This window comes from Bacillus rossius, chromosome 1 (assembly GCF_032445375.1).
Source record: "Bacillus rossius redtenbacheri isolate Brsri chromosome 1, Brsri_v3, whole genome shotgun sequence".
NCBI classification, from domain to species: Eukaryota; Metazoa; Arthropoda; class Insecta; order Phasmatodea; family Bacillidae; genus Bacillus; species Bacillus rossius.
In genome coordinates, this window is record NC_086330.1 from 27,620,868 (window position 1) to 27,639,533 (window position 18,666).

General features: G+C 37.7%; 1 protein-coding gene across 1 annotated transcript in view; it reads left to right on the forward strand.

Annotated features, from left to right (window-relative positions):
- Window positions 1-2,232: 2,232 nt before the first annotated feature.
- The window catches only part of LOC134533464 (bumetanide-sensitive sodium-(potassium)-chloride cotransporter), a 98,222-nt gene continuing 81,788 nt past the window's right edge, over window positions 2,233-18,666 (forward strand). Inside the window, exons 1-2 of the mRNA XM_063370990.1 lie at window positions 2,233-2,432; window positions 13,754-13,877. Coding sequence (XP_063227060.1) covers window positions 13,757-13,877 — 121 coding nt within the window. The 5' untranslated portion in view covers window positions 2,233-2,432; window positions 13,754-13,756. The remainder of the gene's footprint in view (window positions 2,433-13,753; window positions 13,878-18,666) is intronic.

The window sequence follows — 18,666 nt, forward strand, 5'->3', positions numbered from 1 at the left end:
TTTCGAAATTATTTATTTTTTGGTGCATCCAGCCAAGGGCGTGGCCAGCCGATGGCCGGGAAAAGTGTGTATTTTTTTGCATTTGGCTACATTTTTTTGAATCTCCAGGGCTCTAGCGGGGGGCAGCTGCCCACCCTACCCCCCCTTGGCGACACCCTTGCGATCCAGCATTTTTTCGTAGGATTTCTAGAGCATTCTTGATGAGAATGACATGCCAGAGACTTTGTCCCTTAGCAGTGCCAACAGTTAAACTCCCATAAAAATAATATACCAATTTATTTTGCACCAAGTGATGGAGTTACCAAAACAAGTTTCAGACAAAAGATTTTGTAAATATGTATTTAGAAAAAAACAAAAAAAGTTAATGTTTTTTACTATGGTTAAAAAATATGCATTAGTTTAATAGAAAGTATTGTCAAAGAGCCTTAGCCTCAATAAATGGCTATTACAATGTGCACAATGGAAAAATTTATAAAAATTATCACACTTTTCAATTTGGTTTCCATACATTTTAATCAGTCTGTTGAATGCAGGGCGGTAGCGTTTTTGTAAATCAATTATTTTTGCGCTGCGCAATTCATTCACAATAATTTTTCTGTTGACCTCCGAGGGCGTAGACTACGTCGTCTTCAGCACCTTTTTAACTTGGCCATAGTTCACATCAGCATCATTCCACGATATAGAGTGCTCAATTAGTGTTAGATTATCACTTTGTAGTTGTCTGTCTTAAAGCAGACCACTCCCACGGTGGTTTAAAAATGTATTCACAAGTCCTGACTTCGTCGCCACCGATGACGAACGCCACGGAAAGTTGCTTGGTTACGCGCCCATCTCAGGGCGCAAGACACTGGACGTAGCACAGAATCAAAATGGCGGCATACAAGATGGCCGCCTAGGTCAAGAAAACCAATATGGCTACCATGACGTTACTATCCAATATGGCGGACACCGACACCAAACCACTCTAGGATTTAACAGGTTTGGAGTTTTTTTTAGGGTGACTTCTTCACAGCCGGTAGGGTAAGTCGAGGCAACGACGTCTTCATAGTGCGCACCTAAAAGAGCACACTGTTGAAAACGTACTATTTAAAGAAATAATTTAACTCAAAATACATTTCATTGTAATTTAAAAATACTTAAATCTTCGTAGAAAATACGTCGTATTTCGACTTCCGAGTTGAATGTTTCGTTCTAAACAAAGGTTAAGTCATTTGGACAAAAGAAAAGGTTATTGCTGTAGACATGCCATTTGAATATTCGATTGGATTCATGTGTAACGTAAATGAAATCAGTGTACGTAATTCAATGTAATTTCTAACATTGTAAATCTCAGTTTTCATTTCAGTTAAGTATTAAATACGAAATCACTACCCAAAACACTCTGATAGCAGCAGTAGCAGCAGCAGCAGCGCTCGATGCTGTTACAAATCTTGCAGACTTGTTAACTCGCACACTCCCGCACTCGAAATACTTTGCACACATTCTTTATACCTGTGCACTCACCTTTAACGATGTTGAACTTGCACGCTTGCACACGTGTTTCTGATATCTGTGTGCTCTGGTGAAAAAAAAAATAAAAAAAATCCTAGAGCGTGTATTTGTGAAGTGGGCTATGACGGGTCGTTACCAAAACGCCGAAATACCACAACGCCGAACGTACAATAACGCCGAATGCCAAATTGACCGCAACGCCGACAGCTAGAAAACTGCTGTGTACCACAACGCCGAAATACAGTAGCGGCGAAAAATGTTGCTACGGGGAGGGGGGGCCACAGGGGAAAAATGAAAAAACAACTGAATGAATTTGTGTGTGTTTTTTAAATGTACCTTAACGCCGAAATACCACAGCCTAACCTAACCTAGGCTAGCCTAACCTAGCCTAACCTAACCTAACCTTACCCAATCTAACCTTTGTGGCGGTCATGCAATTACATTTTTCAGCGTTAATGTATTTCGGCGTTGTGGTAATTCGGCGTTGTGGTACACAGCAGTTTTCTAGCTGTCGGCGTTGTAGTCAATTTGGCATTCGGCGTTATTGTACGTTCGGCGTTGTGGTGCGTCTCCGGCTATGACTTGTGTACCTATCGTGCGCCGTGTGGTTGTTGGTGAAGGAAGAGGGTTGAAGAGGTTTTGACGAGTGGGGGAGGGAAAGAAGGGGGGGGGGAGTGTCCCCCCGCGGTGCCGTGACCTTGGAGGTCGACGCGAGGCCTCACCGCGCAGCCGGGCGCCGTCACTCCGGCGCGCGCGCGCAACCCCGACGTCTGGCGGCGTCGCGACGCGGGAAGGCACTCGGCGCTAGCACGGGCGTCGGCGCGGCCGGGTTGGTTCTCCTCTGTCCGGAGGGGCAGGCGCGCTCCCGTCTCTCTCTCTTTTCTCCGCCGCGGAGAAGAAGACAAAAAAAAAATTGAAATTCTCGCCGATCAGGATTTAAGGTACGTACGAGCGCTTTTTATCGCGCGGTGATTTAGGACAATAAGGTCAATTCAACCACGGAACAGATAGTTTTGTCACGTATAATTAATTATTAATTTGTCGTGTTCTGGCCGCGCTATGTCAGGGGCGAAGCCAGGGGGGGGGGGGGGGTTAGGGGTTCAAACCCCCCCCCCCCATAGCACCAAATATTTAATTAATTTCTTATTCACCACTCAAACAAATTTCATATTAAAATTAATAAAATTTTTACCATTACAATATTAAAATTTAAGAACCGATAACAGATTAAATAGCACTATTTTACACCTTAAAATCCAAATTTTCACTGGGGAGGACTCCCGGATCCCCCGCTTTAATACGGGGGGGGGGGGAAGGGGGGGTGCATTCTTCTTAACACCCCCCATACACAAATCCTGGCTACGCCACTGCTATGTTAATGCAGTTTTGAGGTTTTGAAACATGATAGTAGTGGAAGTGGTTTACGAACAACTGAGATACTGATTATCTACAAACATGATGATGTGTGTTGTTTAATTTTAATTCAAAATGATTATTAAATTTTTCTATTTTTTTCTCTCACAAATTTCAACTAGATATACATTGCTGTGTAATAACCATTTTTAAATTAAATTAAAAGTATACAGTACATCAATGTTGTACAGCGTCATTATCTAAGGTGTTCGTAAACAAAAGGAAGAGTTTAGGACTATTTATAACACCCGCCATGTTTTAAAATACCGAAAGATATTAAAAAACGCCGTAATAGCATCACGCGGTAAGCTATATATATATATATATATATATATATATATATATATATATATATATATGCATATACATACAGAAGGTATAGGATATCTTTTAAAAAAAATTAGGAGCAAGTTTTCGATTAGTTTCAAATTTTATTATTTATCGGTTACCTTCGTTGGGAGTATGCCTTGGTGTTTGAAAATTGAACGCATTATTCTTAAAGTTATTTTTTAGAGTAAAGTAATTTTTTCAAGATAAGTTTAATGTTAGATTTTTTTTTGAAATTGAGAATATTGTTTTCTGTGTTTTTTCCATAATAAATGCACTTCGGTCATAATAGCATGAGTGCTCTTATACCAATACACAGAGCGACTGCAACTGCATTTCATAAAAAGGACTTTCTGATCGCAAGAGGTTTACCTATAATTAAAAACAGGGAGAAACAAGGGATAAAATCCTAAAGGTGTACGGGTGTGTGACAGGAAGAAGAGTGGCGCATATTTGGCATTGGAAACGATGTAAAGGGGGAGTTTAAACGAAAACAATCGCTTTTCCAGAACTACTTCTGGTTGTAAATATGTGGAAACTTTACAGAGTTAAAAATATGGCTTCAGATTTGGCAACTTTATAGGAATATAATTATTTACAGGCGATGCATATAACTACCTTTATTTTAATAGAAAATTTAACTATTATTATTAAAGTGATGTTTTCAGAGGTGAAATATTTAACTTATAAATTGAAGTTCCTAAATGAAGCTCTTAAATATCGTGAAAAGCCAATTTTAATATATTTTCACATTACTTCATTATTTTCCTAAAAGGGATTATTAAACTCAGTCCATATAAATACATTTTCATGGAGAGCGAAATTATAAAGTAAAAACAATCACGAATTTCTAACCGACCCTTAGAAAGCATTTATTCATACATGCCAGATATTTTAAGGTAAATAATGAACTCAAAATTTGTTCTGTAAAAACTAATGGGTAATACAGGAAAATATCAAAACCATTTCTTAAACTTTTTTAACTGTCCTGAGATTTTAAACCATTTAATCATCCTAAACGGGTGTTTTATTTTTTGGCAAAAGTCTACGGGAGACAGGCGTAAACATTTAATTTATGCATAACAACAAATTAAAGCAGGTCAAAAGTTGCTCAAGCGAGATGGACAGGAAAGTGGAGCTAACCCAGGATTCACCGATGATTCGAGGAAGTCAGATAACCAAATGATCCTCTGACTTCAAGACAGCATTCAGTAAGAAAATGTTAATGAAAGAACACCCGAATTCTTTCGAGAAAACACATCCTCGTGAATTCACAAGGAAATTAATTTTCGTACGAACTTTATTTACACTCTATTTTTTAGGTAATTTTTAAAAATTTTACACGCTTAAGCTAATCGTTTGACGTTAATAATAAATGTAAAATGATGCAAAAGTTGGTTATTAATAAAACTGTCGTTAAAATTTCACTAAAAGATAATGCACAGACCCTTAAAAGGACACAATGATGCATAAGGACTACCTATATTAAATTTTCGTAATATGTTATGGATTTCCTATATTATTAAAAAAGCTTTATAATTCAAGACATTTTGCAAAAACGACGCTAGCGACTCGTCCTTTCACGAAAGGCTTCATCGGCGATTCTGTAAGAATCCTTGTAACTATTCGTAAAACCGAATACACTACCTACATCCTTTTATATGCACTTTTAAATTTTCCTTTAAAAGTTTAGACCAAAGGGTCCTTTAAGAAGTTATTCAGTAACAGCCAATATGTGTTACCAAAAAGGTTGAAAAATATCATCCAGAATTCAACTTATATCTGAGGCAATTAATTAATATCAAACTGTCTCAAAGTTTTCATATAACAAAATAAACCTAATAGTTTTACCTAGCAACAAACCTAGCGGTATTTACCTAGGAATAAACCTAATGGTCTTTACCTGGGAATAAACCTAGTGGTCTTTACCTAGAAATTTTGGTCGTAAAAACACAGAATGAGCAAGAGGATCACTGAGGTGCACTAAACGTAAAAAAATATTGTTCCCGGATTTTGCGAAAAATATCCAGTGTAAAACCAATTTTAACGTGTTTGAAAACCTGCTGCCCAAAATACTGCAACTTTATATCATTAAAAATGGTTATGAATTTCAAAAGAATAAAATTAATAAGATGATTTGATCAGCCTCGTGTCTATAGGTTGGATACACAGAAAATCCTGTGGGGCAATGGCTAGGGTTGAGAGGGGCATACTAGGCGAGGGTATCAAGTGTTTGTTTTTTAACTTTGTCTTCCGTGATGTGTAGGTGAAGGGACAACACTCAGGCTGTACCGGTTAATGAGTATTTTTTTCCTCAAATTAAATATCCCAGACCCATTAGTGAATCAAACCCTAAGCTCAACAACAAGATCACGCTAACACATTTTCATGTGTAAAATTCTTAGATCTCGGTACACGGCATTTGGAAGGAGTAATTTAGTGAATAAAGAACGATGCAGCCCTCTGTGGCAGATGACGTGAACCAATGTTCATAGAGACAAAGGGAAACTTTATGGTATGAACTGTTTTATGAATTTTAACAAGATCGGCAGGATTTTAATAAAACTCCTTGTCGAAAATTATGCGCAAAGCCAGTGTTTAGTATTTTTTAAAGTCTTTTTCGGTTTTATCGGAGCAGTTGCCCTTTTTTTTTTTACCTTTGGCTCTGCAAAATGAACGACCCGGAACTATTATAAGATTCGCGTCTACAAATGTAGTTGAAAACACAATTTTCATATATTTATTACGCTCGGCATTATTTCAAAGAATTCTACTTTAAATCTGGTGTCCAATTTTCGTATTACAAGTGTATTTGCAACATGAGAACACATGAATTTGTTCCTTACCGAAGTTAGATGTTTACACATCGCTGGCAAGAACCGAGCGTCCAGCTCACATTTATTAAATTTTCTTTCCTTCCTTTTGATAAATTGCTGAATGTGTGACAGGAGTTGCAAATCGATCAGACAAACACCGACGTACACCAGTACCTTAACTGGGGCCCGAACCAGGGAACATCCTCGCACTAAAAGCCTGCGTTAACCCGACTGCTCTACAAACTCTTAAGACCTTCAAGCCCGCGCTCATCTAACTCCCTCGGTTTCTAATCCCGATAGGGCACACCCGAAATGAGATGAATGGATCTTTTACATGTCCAAATTCGGAGAACCAAATATTGGGCATGGGTTCTGACTGCGCTACATGTTATTCCGGGCAAAGCCCGGCCTAGCCTCACCATCTCTTCCTCCTAAAGCTGAACCCGTGAGGGTATTCTAGGAGCACTACTTTGATCTTTTTACTTTCCAAGCATCTATCGTCATGATAAGTTGACATTGGAAAGTTTTTGGCCTTAGTTGTTCCAATCTGCCTTATGAATTGTTAAACCATTCTGTGGGCCCTTAACGAGAATAACATATCCATTCTGATACCACTGCCGTTCCAGCAGCCAGAATAAAGCCTTGTCATAGTTAGTTTAAGTCCATTTACATTTGTGTCCACACAATAAAACGTCTGGTGATGATTTTACCTTTGCTAAAATTCCACGTGGAATATCTGAAATCCATCTATGTAGGGACGGTTGCCTGTACTTAGCACAACGACATGCAAGGACACTGATTCAACAACTTTCTGGTGTTTCTCTCTTTGCCAGCTCGTCTTGTCCTTTAAACACTTCTCTGTTTCCTTTTGCCGCATCCGCAGCCTCTTCCCTCCACCTGCTTCCTGTTCCCTTTCTTTTCTTTCTTGTTTCTTCTTCTTTGTCAGCTTATCAAAAATTGTCATTTCAGGCAAAATTGTTTTTCCGGTATAAGTCACATGTATAAAGAGGCTCCATCTGGTTCTTGACTTACAGCCGGTCCAGTCATTTCCTATAATGAACTCACGAATGTAGCCAAACAAAACAGACTCTGCTGGAAGCAGATATGGCCCCAAGGCCGGTTACCCCCCCCCCCCTTAACGGTAATAGGCAACCGCACCTATCCTTTTATTACCAACGCCACTGCACTGTGAAATAATTGTCTTTTAATTGTAGGCTCCTCTTCATTATATAACATTATCTTAATTTATTAGAATTTAAATAGAACTATTAAATATCCTAATTACTTAATATGATAATCCTCAAAAACCAGAGCCGTTGAGAAGTAATTATAATATAGGGATTTTTCCCTGACAAGAGAAATATCACAATATGTTATTAAAAATACATTATAGCAAACCTTTTATGTCATGCGATATGCAGACATCATGTTCACATCTATGGCCACGGTAAGTTTTACAGTGTTTAGATATTTTGAAGTGTAAGCATCTTAGCTCTCGGTATACGGAAGTTGGTAGAAGTAATTTTTCGTGAAAGTGGAACGGAATTCAATGAGCGAAAATGTGACACGAAAATGGCGGACCCACGTGCAGCAACATAAACCCGTATATAGTATTTCCTAAACATTCGGGTACACACAAAAAGTATTGGTGTCCCAAATGAAACTTTATGATAGTTGAACTACCCCGGAGTAAATTTGGTTAACTAAAATAGTAATGTAAAAAGTAATCTCAAGTTTTATAATACACAAGAGCTGGTATTGCAATGATTATTAATCATTCTCCTTGTTAGTTTTCAACAGGCTCGCTTGGTAACATCAAGGATTGTGGTTTCAATATCGTGTTCGGGAATTGTTTAAACATTTTAAAATAAAACTATAATATAATAATTTTGAATTAGCTCAATAAGGTTAAGATTTATTTTGTAGTTATTACTATCATACTTTTTTAGTCGTTTAATAAAAACAAACAAACACACAAACATGCAAACATACTGAAATAATGTGTTATAAAATGTTTCGGGTTAATATTTTATTGTAAATTCTAACGTGTGCGAAAATTATTATATATGAAATGTTTTATGAATTTAAAAATATGGATATCATTTTAATAAAATTCGTTGGCCATAATTAGGTTCATAGGCGGGTACAAGGGTATTTTCAAGTCTCTAACGCTTTTATGGGATCCGTTTAAAATATTTTAAAATTTCCGATTGTTTTGTGCTACCATCTGCGGGTGATAGTGGCAAGCAACGTTTACGATTCAGACAGCGGATTCTAGTGGCGGGCGCAGAAAGTAAGTGTGTGATTTGCGTCTAGAATTTTTGGTATGTAGTTGAAAAGCGAATATTTTATTGATCAATATATTTATTCCACTGGGTTTTATTTAAAAGAATTTTATTTTAAATTTCGTTTCCGTATCCAAGTATATTTTCAATAAAAATAACACGAGAACACATGAATTGGCTCGTTACCAAGTTACACTTCTCTGGCGAGTACTGAAAGAATCAGTAACTTTTTTTAAAGGTAGATTTCAAAGAAATACTACCTATTGTGCGACTTTCGAAAATATTTATATAGTTTTTCGTCTCATGGTCCATAGACCCCAAAACCATCGGTAAATAAAAAGTTTATATATATATATATATATATATATATATATATATATATATATAGCAATCATAATATTTTGGACACGATAACTGTCGCGATGTTTCACAAATCACTTGAAAACTCATACACGAGTAGTAGTGAAAAATCTCGTTTGAGTTCGTTAATGGCCATTATCCGACCAATCACTAGGGGATATTCCGTACCTCCCACGCCCCTCGATAAGGCCCCTCTCCAAAACATTCACCTCTTCCCCCCTCCACCAGAGTAAATGGCCGTTGGCCCCGCGAAGTCTCGGGCCACCATCAGGCGGTGCATAAGAAATTCAGTTTTCAATTCTTGTCACATTGCTATTGCTAGTTTATTGCTCGCTGGGCGTCTTTCGATTGCAAATCTTGAGTTGGTGATTGTAGACAACAGGCCATGCACCGCTACAGCGTAAATTTCTTCTGTAAATGCAACAGAAATATTTACGTAAACTTATAAATAATTGTACATTCGTACAGATACTGGAAAACAACCGTATCAATAGAAAAATGTTTTGGCAGTAACACTGGGTTTGGATTCTTACCCAGAATTTGTTTTTTCCCAGTCACCTCCAATAATTAAAAGTTATTGGCAAACTGTTCCCTGAAAAGCTTTCTAGGATTAACTTTGCACAGTAATAAGCCCAATAAAACAAAATAATTGCCTATTTTTTAATATCGTAACAACTGTTCTATGGTTTAAAATATATGCTTGAATAAAACAAAAATTATAGCATTAAATTATACGAAAATTTTTGTAAGAAATACTCAGAATTATCTTGAAAGCGTATTTCATATATGCAAAAATTACCATAGCTACAGGATGTACAAAGTTACAATATCTTTCCTGTGGTATTACCCACTACATATTTCTTGGCAATTGGTTTCTAAATAAATATTCTTTATTCTGTGTATGTTTATTTCAAAAGCTGAAACTAGTCATGGTGGTTAGAGTGGTCATATCACTCGCATGTCCAACCTAGGCTATCCGGGTTCGATTCCCGTCCTTAGATGAAAACCAGTTTATTTTGCATGTGGGAAACTTGGTGCTTGGTCGATGAAATTTCTCGTTTCATCCTCTTGAAACATTGTCGTCTCCCCCTCCTCCTAGTCCTCAACCGTTTCTACACGGTGTCCATAAATTAATGCCCCAGTTTCAACAGTATAGTTTAGACTATTTACAACAATTAATTCATCGTATTAAAGGTAAACTAAGATAGTTTTTTTACATATCTTCAATATATGCACCTTTAGTTGTACGATACACATCCAACTTTCAGTACAATTCTTTCCACACTTTGGTTAACACGTCCGGAGTAATGGAAGCAATAGCCTCTTCAATTCTGTGTCTCAACACGGGCAAATCAATATGTAGCAGCGGAACGTAGACACTATCTTTTATAAAGCCCCAAAGTAAAAACAGTTCGCATGGCGTTATGTCAGGTAAACGTGGAGGCCAGCGAAAAAGAGCTCTGTCGTCTCGACCATTACGACCAAGCCAACGGTCAGGGACTTCGACGTTCATCCACTCTCGTACAAAGAGATTACAATGGGGAGGCAACCATCCTGTTTGCCAAATAAAATTTATAGGTTCACCCTCTACCAATCAGAGAAAGAGCCATTAATTTGCGCTGCTAGCGAGAAAACAACAAAGCAGTATTCGCGCATGCGCTTATCTTAAAACTGTTTGAGTTACTCTTTATTTGTGACTTTGAACCAACACTCTTCAACGCTTACAGTTGACACTGTTAAATTTTATAACATGGGACGTTTATGGGCACACTGTGTAAGAATCTCGATGTCATGTTTTAGTAAAGAAACCAATCAATATCATCTCGTTCGTTGAATGATTCTTGCATTGGGAAAGCTTAATATGGTACTTTTTTTTTTTTTTATAAACGTCGTTGGTGGTTTACACTGTGTCATAGATAAACCCCAAGAACGGGAACAGAGATGAACGAATACACAAACACGCAGAAAACAAGCCAAAATCAGCTGATGTCAAAAGTTAAATGCATAGAGCACAGAGAATTCTGTGTTATGACTTGGTCAGAATTTTTTTTTAAACCTTTACAAACACAATGGGTTGACAACGACGAGGTACTTGCAAGAAGAACAGTAGATACAGACAAATAATAATGACCTTGGACAACAGAGTGACATAGGAACCCAACAATTATAGTAAACAGGTATTCTGGGCAACGCAAAGATGCCAGAAAAGGCAAACACAGTAGGTTCCCTAAGACAAAACCGCTATGACATTTTGGGAACTGACATCTGCTCCAGTCATCAGTCTGTTTTTTCCCCTAAATTTCCATAATTTATTTCTAGAACCACCAAAACACCCTGTTGGTTACTTTACAGAGAACGTTTCAAGATAAATTTCGTCTTATTTTCGCGTTTTCAGTGTTGTTCGGAAACATTCTGCATAATTTTGAAGGTTCGGTCATATTAAGCTTCTGTGAATTACTGTGTGACCATAAGCCATAGATTTTTGATAAAATCTTTTAGTATTGCTTTCTACTCATGGTTATAACATTAGTTCGAAAATCTTACAAAACTTATAATCGTACTGATTTAATTTTTTTAAAAATACGTGCGTTTGTTTACAAATTATTCCTAAGCAGTACACTCGATTGGGTAAACTATAAAAATGTTAAGCTTTATTTCCATGTAGGAAGTGTTTTAACGAACTCTCAAGTTCCTACAGCACTGAAACTGAGACTTGCAAAGTGATATGAGATTTATATGACCTCAACTGCCGTAAAACACGTTTACGACGCGACGGTCGGTTTACTGGAAAACAGACCTTTCAATGTTAGGGCCATTTTTTTTTACGCTGCGCAGTTTCTACGCGCTGTCAGTCTATCTCTTCATTGGTGTATAATTTTACCCTTACCATTACCTTAAATCTGAAGGTGATTATTACCGAAGCTCATTTCTTTGCGTATTACGTGAATATAGGTATCACTTGAGTCCTCGTAAAGTGTGGTCCTGTCCCCACGACCCAGTTGCCAACTTTCTTGATTTATTTTAACGAATTAAAATAATTTTATTTACCACGGTTTTCCTTTTTTTTTTTTAGCACGAATGCTTTTTACTTCTTGATATATGACAATGCCACGTGTCTGTACGCACAGTAGGATTTTGGCCACGTAAGTTCGCAACTGCGCAAAACTTTGGAAGTCATGACTTAAAACATTCAGAATTATCTTTAAAAAAATTTACACATGATATAGAACCGTCGTGACTTATAAAACACGCAACTTAGAATAGCTGCAGCCTATTAAAATACATTTAGAATTATTAGAACCATAGAAAACTCTATCTTATGTGTTTCTAAGATAAATGTTTCTAAGGTATGTGTTTCCAAGTTACGTGTTTCTAAGTTACGTGCTTCTGTTACGTGCATAGCCTCGCTCACGCTATACCTCTGTGTTCACTCTCTATGGGATAAATCATCCATAGAGGTTAGTGTCAAATGTTTGGGAGTGTACTAAGATTAAAATTTTTGGGTAGGGGTGATCACAAGAAGGTTTTAGGTGGTGTAGAACACGTGCCAGGTAAATGGGGAGTCTAAAATTTTGAAAAATTATATACCATAAAAAATCCATTCAAAAAGGATTTATTACATTTTGAAAAGTTATTTACTATCAAAACTTGGTTTGGCACTGGATTTTAAGAGTTACAAAGCTGAGAAAAATTACAAACCTTACAGTAGCACTAAAAATGTACAAAAATTATGTATAAAAATTTAAGCCAACTTCAAATCTAAGTTCAGATATTGCATGCAGAGTTTTTTTTGTCATCTTTTAATTTTTTTAATTTTTTTATAGGTGGGTTATTGAAAGAAGTGATCTAACCTATATGTCACACCTCTCATAATACCGTCGCTGCATCTGTCAAACCTTTGCATACCATCAACATTCCCGTGGTAACACCATATGCTAGTTTCAAGGTGGTTATTCTACGAGGGTTTGCAACTAGAAACAATAACGCAAAATGAGTTACGCAACAAAAGAAAAAAAGAAGCGAGTTACTGAGCTAGCTGTTTTTAGGGTAAAATTACGTTCTACATTAAGCTATATATATATATATATATATATATATATGTGTGTGTGTGTGTGTGTGTGTAACTGACATTCTATTTGGCTGTGTCATCTAGTGGCCAAACATTCAACCCACCACCATTATAATGAACAATGTATTTTCCACTTTCAGCTCAATTTTCTCAGTTATAAATATTTATTTTTGATGTGTAATATCTTAGCCCTTGGAAATATTGTGAATGCGAGGGAAATGACATGGAACGGAAATGTTTAACCACTTTGCTGTTTAATGGATTTGTAAACGATTGGCATTATTTAATTAAAATTCCTTGTCAAAAATTGGGTGAAAATCCGGGGTATTATTTTTTCCCCATTATTTTTCTGTTTTAATTTGAGCCGTTTTATTATATTGTTTAAATTTTCGCTCTGCAAATCGAATGATCCGATAGTCGTTGTAGGTGCATTGGCAACGAATTATAGAGGCTGGTGCGGAAACTACGTATGACATTTTTTTTGTAATTATTTTAAAGAATATATTCGACGTTAAATTTAGTGACCGAGTTTCGTTTTATAAGTGTATTTGCGCCATCGAGAACACATGAATTTGCTCTTTACCGAGGTTTGTATGTTACACATCTCTGGCGAGTACTGTTAAGACTCGCTCACACACACACATTCACCGCTGCAGTGCGCTGCCGTAACGCCCTGTATCGTCTTAGTTGTTATTTACACGTTAGAGCGCAGTACTGTCGCCCGCTGTCATTCCCCGCACCCCCCACCAATCATTCACTGCAGCTCAAGGTCGTTCAACGGGAGGGGGAAGGGGTGTTCGAAGAGTTCGACACTTTTCCGCTAGGGACCACCACAAGTCGATGCCCTAGAGATGGTGGCGATTGCGGCGGTGAATTAACCAACTACCTCAAAACCGTATTAGAAATTTTAACCTGGGCTGGCGACTTCTATACAGTATATATATTCAAAGGTAAGACGGTGTGAGTATGTGTGTGTGTCCGCTTGCCCGCAGGACATGAAGGACGAAGGACGGTTCACGGTGCGGCGGCTGGAGGAGCTGCCCGCCATGCGTCACGTGCCCGAGCACGAGGTCCTGGAGATGGACAAGATGGACGCCGCCGGCAGGACCACTCCAGGTGCGTGTCGCCGCCAGCCCCGTACATATTCGATTTCGTGAACATTTGGGGGGGACGCACCTTTTAGGGAACAGATGTCAGACGTCCAATCGGTTGCTGATTTGTCGCCCAAATTCCGCGCATGCGCAGAGCTCACTTTTGAGTTTGATATTATCAAGAAGGGGAAAACAGCGCCTGGTGCCTCTTACTCGTATACATTCAATTTCGTGAACATTTTGGGACGTACCGAAACGTATTTATATGAAAGCTAATCTATCTTGGAATATACACAACAACAAGGGTTTAGGCACGATAGGACACGGCCAGTCCCTTGTTTTCAGGGAACAGATGTTGACGTCCAATCGGTTGCTGATCTGTTGCCCGAATTCCACGCATGCGCAGAGCTCACTTTTGCGTTGATATTGTCAAGAAGGCGAAAACCGCGTCTGGCGTCTCTTACTCGTACATATTCAATTTCGTGAACATTTTGGGACGTACGTACCAAAACTTATTTTAATGAAAGATAATCTATATTGGAATACATTTTCTATACTTTAATAGTAATAAGAAGAAATAGTCGCAACTTAAAAAGCACTTAAGACAGTTAAAAAAAGTTCTATTTTTGTGCGCTGGTGTTGCTAGCTCTAGTATCGATGTATCGATGAATGCGAAACTATCTCTAGAATGCGCTGGAACCAGTTTATAGCCTTCGCGCAGGCAACCGTTTATTAAAACGGTTTGCCGAGCTGTGTCCCAACGAGGCAATGCTTATTCGCCACTACCTTACCCGAACGTCTTGTAATACCTAGGTCCGAGCGCGTCTCAGGCCGAAACATGCGGGGTTTCAACCATGCAGGAAGGGTAGGTAGCATGTATAGTTAAGTTGGGGCCAAGGTTAAATCTGCATAGACACAGGGAAATACCTGGGCTGGTCATGCTTCAAGAATGCAGGCTGAGTATGGGACTAAAGTGGATAGTCCAAGAGAAGAGATTTCCGGGCAGAAAGGTTTCTATTTCTACCATCGTTTAGGTGACTGGACACGAGGTCCGCACCTATATCACTAATGCTGGGTTATGATTCTTACCTGGGCATTTATGCTTTGCTTTGTCGTAGTACCGCCAGTATTTGAAGTTATATGTAAAGGGTTCCCTGAATAGCATTCCAGTATTAACGGTGCATATAATAAGCATGATACAACAAAATAAAGTCAAATCATTGACTATTAGATTATCGTTTCCTTTGTATAAAAATTATGCTTGATTTAAACATCAATTAAAATTTAAAATTATGCACCAATTTTTGTAATAAATACTCAGTATTATCTTTAAAAAAAGTATTTCATATACGTAAAAATAACTATATCCATGTGTTGTTTAAATTACAATATATGTAATGCGAACATCTATTTTGTTGCTTTCATGTAAATGTACAAATTTATAAATATCTGTAAATTTTACATACCTAATCATTTCAGATACATTTACAAAAAAATTTACAATGTACAATGAGAGGCTGAGGCAACCCATTCCAGCACCATTGCCACCCATTCCCCATAAACCCATTCGGCTAACCCGTGGTTGACTCAGAGTGAAGTCTATCCTTGAGAGCGCCACTAGCTGACGCAAGTCCGTCACAACTCTTGTCACTACTCAGACAACCCACAGGTGTTGTGGTCACTAGAGGAAAAGTCATGCACAAATACGAAGTGATGTGCCGTGCCGTAGTGTGGTAAAGACACTGGACTGGATTTCGGTTCTCGTACGGGAAAGAAAAAAAAATAAGGTCGGAAAGAGACAAGTAAATATCAATATTTCTGGTCCCGAACTTCAACTTACCACCACCCCCTTTCCTACCTTTCCTTTGCGAGATGCTATTCGTACGCGCCACTTATAGCAACCTCTCTGTTACGGGACGTTCAACTAGCAACACAAACGTGTAACTGATCAGGACTTTAGTCCATAAATATATATATTTTTAAAATTTTTCTTTCTTCACTACCTTTATGCTATAATCACGATGCAAGTGTGAGATAATTACAAGTTTCTCGGATTTATTTTGTATTTACTGTGGGTGCTAAATCTGGAATTCAACTATCAGTTACAGACATTGTACAATTGTGAACGAAGTGAGGGAAGTGTTACAGGACATTGAGACTACAGGGATTCATAGAGATTGGATGTATTGAATTAAAAAACATAGTTAAAAACAGGCAAAACATTTCGTGTATATATCAACCCGCAAAGGCAAGTTGCGCGAAATTCGTTCATAGTGCATGGGATATCAGATGAATGCTGGGCTGATGAGGTATTATTTAAACCTGTTGGAACTTCGTTCTTAAGCTTCACAGAAAATATTTCTCTTGTCATAAATAATGCGCTGTCATTTCATTCATACGCTGTCTTGTCGCACATAATACATAATGCGCCTCCCTCCATTCTTATGTTTAAGAACGGAAATACAGGCTGACATTAGAAGGGTACATTGTATTGCGAGTTACCACCGGTGCCATCTCGCTCCGTATTTGTCTAACATGCCGTTTCTTCATTATAATCAGTAGCAATTTGTGATTATCAAAAACTAAAAAAATAAATAAATATAATTGTGTGTGTAGCATCTAAAATGTATATTTCAAACTTGTTGGGGTCAAATGGCTAATATTACGCATTTGTTGGAAATTTGGAAAAAAAAATGGCAGGTGGGGACTAAAATATCTCCCGAATTGCAAGAGTCCCAAGCAAAACATATTCGTCCACTATCTCTACAGTGATAACAGTAGTGATAAGGCATTGTTAGTGACAACAGTAGTGATAAGTTATTGAATGTGATAACAAATTTAAAGTTTAAGTATTTTAAGTATTTTAAAGTTTAAGTAAGTTTTTGTTATCTTTATATTTTCTGGGCCAAACAATGGCCCGAACCCCCACTCTACAAAATCTGAATAATTTTTTTTTTTCAAATAATTGTATGTATACGTATATATATATATATATATGTATATATATATATATATATGTATATATATATATATATATATATATGTATACACACACACTTACTGGGTTGACTGCTCCATTTAAAATCACGTTTCCAGGAAATCTGCAAAATGTTGTCAGGTTCTGGTTTTAATGATATATCTAAAGTACTCCAACATCAGTTCGAAAATTAATTGTTGCCATGCATAGAAATCGTACATAACCGATTCTTTGCTAATGAAGATAAAAACATAATTCATCTAAGATGCACGCGCCATAACTTCTAGGCACAGACACCGTTCATGCAGAAGATAGAGAGATGTTAGTGAACTTAGATCCGGAAATACTTCTGCTTATCGCTGGAGCAGTTTACCGTGTGCAAGGAGACACACAGAGTCTTTGTAATTTGGAACGCCATGACGGCACGGCACACAACAAACCACTGTTCGGTAATATAGTCCGGAACGAGCTCACAACAGTTAGCCCTACACGTTCGATGCTCAGCACAGTAAAGCCGTCCATCTCATGGTATTATTGACTAGTAACCGTACATTTGCACATGCAGTTGTGAGCTACGTTGAGATACTGCGTGGTATCATAGCGTCTGTCTGATTAGCAAACCTCGTAACACTCGCTTTTTGGCAATTCTCACTTCCTTGCGTTATGTTTCTCAGAATTATATTCTACATGTTCGTAGGTCTCAATTTACACTTTTGGGAACCTCGACTCTAAATGTTCAAGAGTAAATATGCAATCCTCGTAACTCCAAAATAAAATAACGTTGGGTTTGAATTCAAGTTTGGATCATTTACGTAAAAGATTAAGCTTATTATTATTTCACAGTAAACGTTACGAGATAAGGTTTACATCGCCTTAATACTATTGGTATTATGAATAAAAATTTAAACCTAAGTTGTTACGAGGTATGCATATTTTCTCAGCCAGTAGTAAGGTTGAAGTTATGGTTTTTTTTTTCTCTCTCCAATAAAATTTGTCTTCGGGCAGATGATAGGAGATTTGTGTTAGACCAACGGTAGTATAAAACACATCGAGAGCTAAAGCCATCGCTCATAGGCACTCACACTTCTTATGCATGGTGCGTTTCGAGTCGTGCACAACGATCGCTGCATATTTATGTTCTTTCAATCGCGAAAAACCAGTTGCAAAAGGAAAAAAAAAATATTTGTAACAACTGCAAGAAAGATATTGTAACATTGTACGACACATGGCTATGGTCAGTTTTGCACGTACGCAATACGTTTTTCTAACAAAAAAAAATCGGCGCATAATATTAAAATTTACATCGACGTTCATTGAAGCATATATTATATTAAACCATTTAATCAGATATACAGGGAACGGTTTACTAGGACAACAGAAGGCCCGGGCGAGAATCCGAACCCAGCATTACTGCGAACACTATTTTGTAGTTGACGCAGCTGTTTTCGTGAAAATATACAAATTAAAAAAAATATATCTTAAATTTGCATGAATACTTCTGTTCTTATCTTTGAAAGATTTGTGCAGTGGGAGTGCATGACTTGATGTAAGCTTTTGGACATACGCCATTGCTAAGCATTGCTTAGCAATGGCTAGAGACCTGCCAAAATTCGCCGATTCATTCGGTGATAGGCTAGAATTCAAACAAATATACCTCTTAGATAATTTTGCTATTGGCTTACTGTTCGTCTGGACGAATCTAAACCAGTTAAAAAACCATGAACCAAAGAAGGATCGAATCACAGACAAACCAGCTGAGACGACTTACAAGTCGACAGCCAATAATTAACTCGCGTTATTTGCCCGAGTGCACAGGGGTATGTGCAGTCTATCCTGA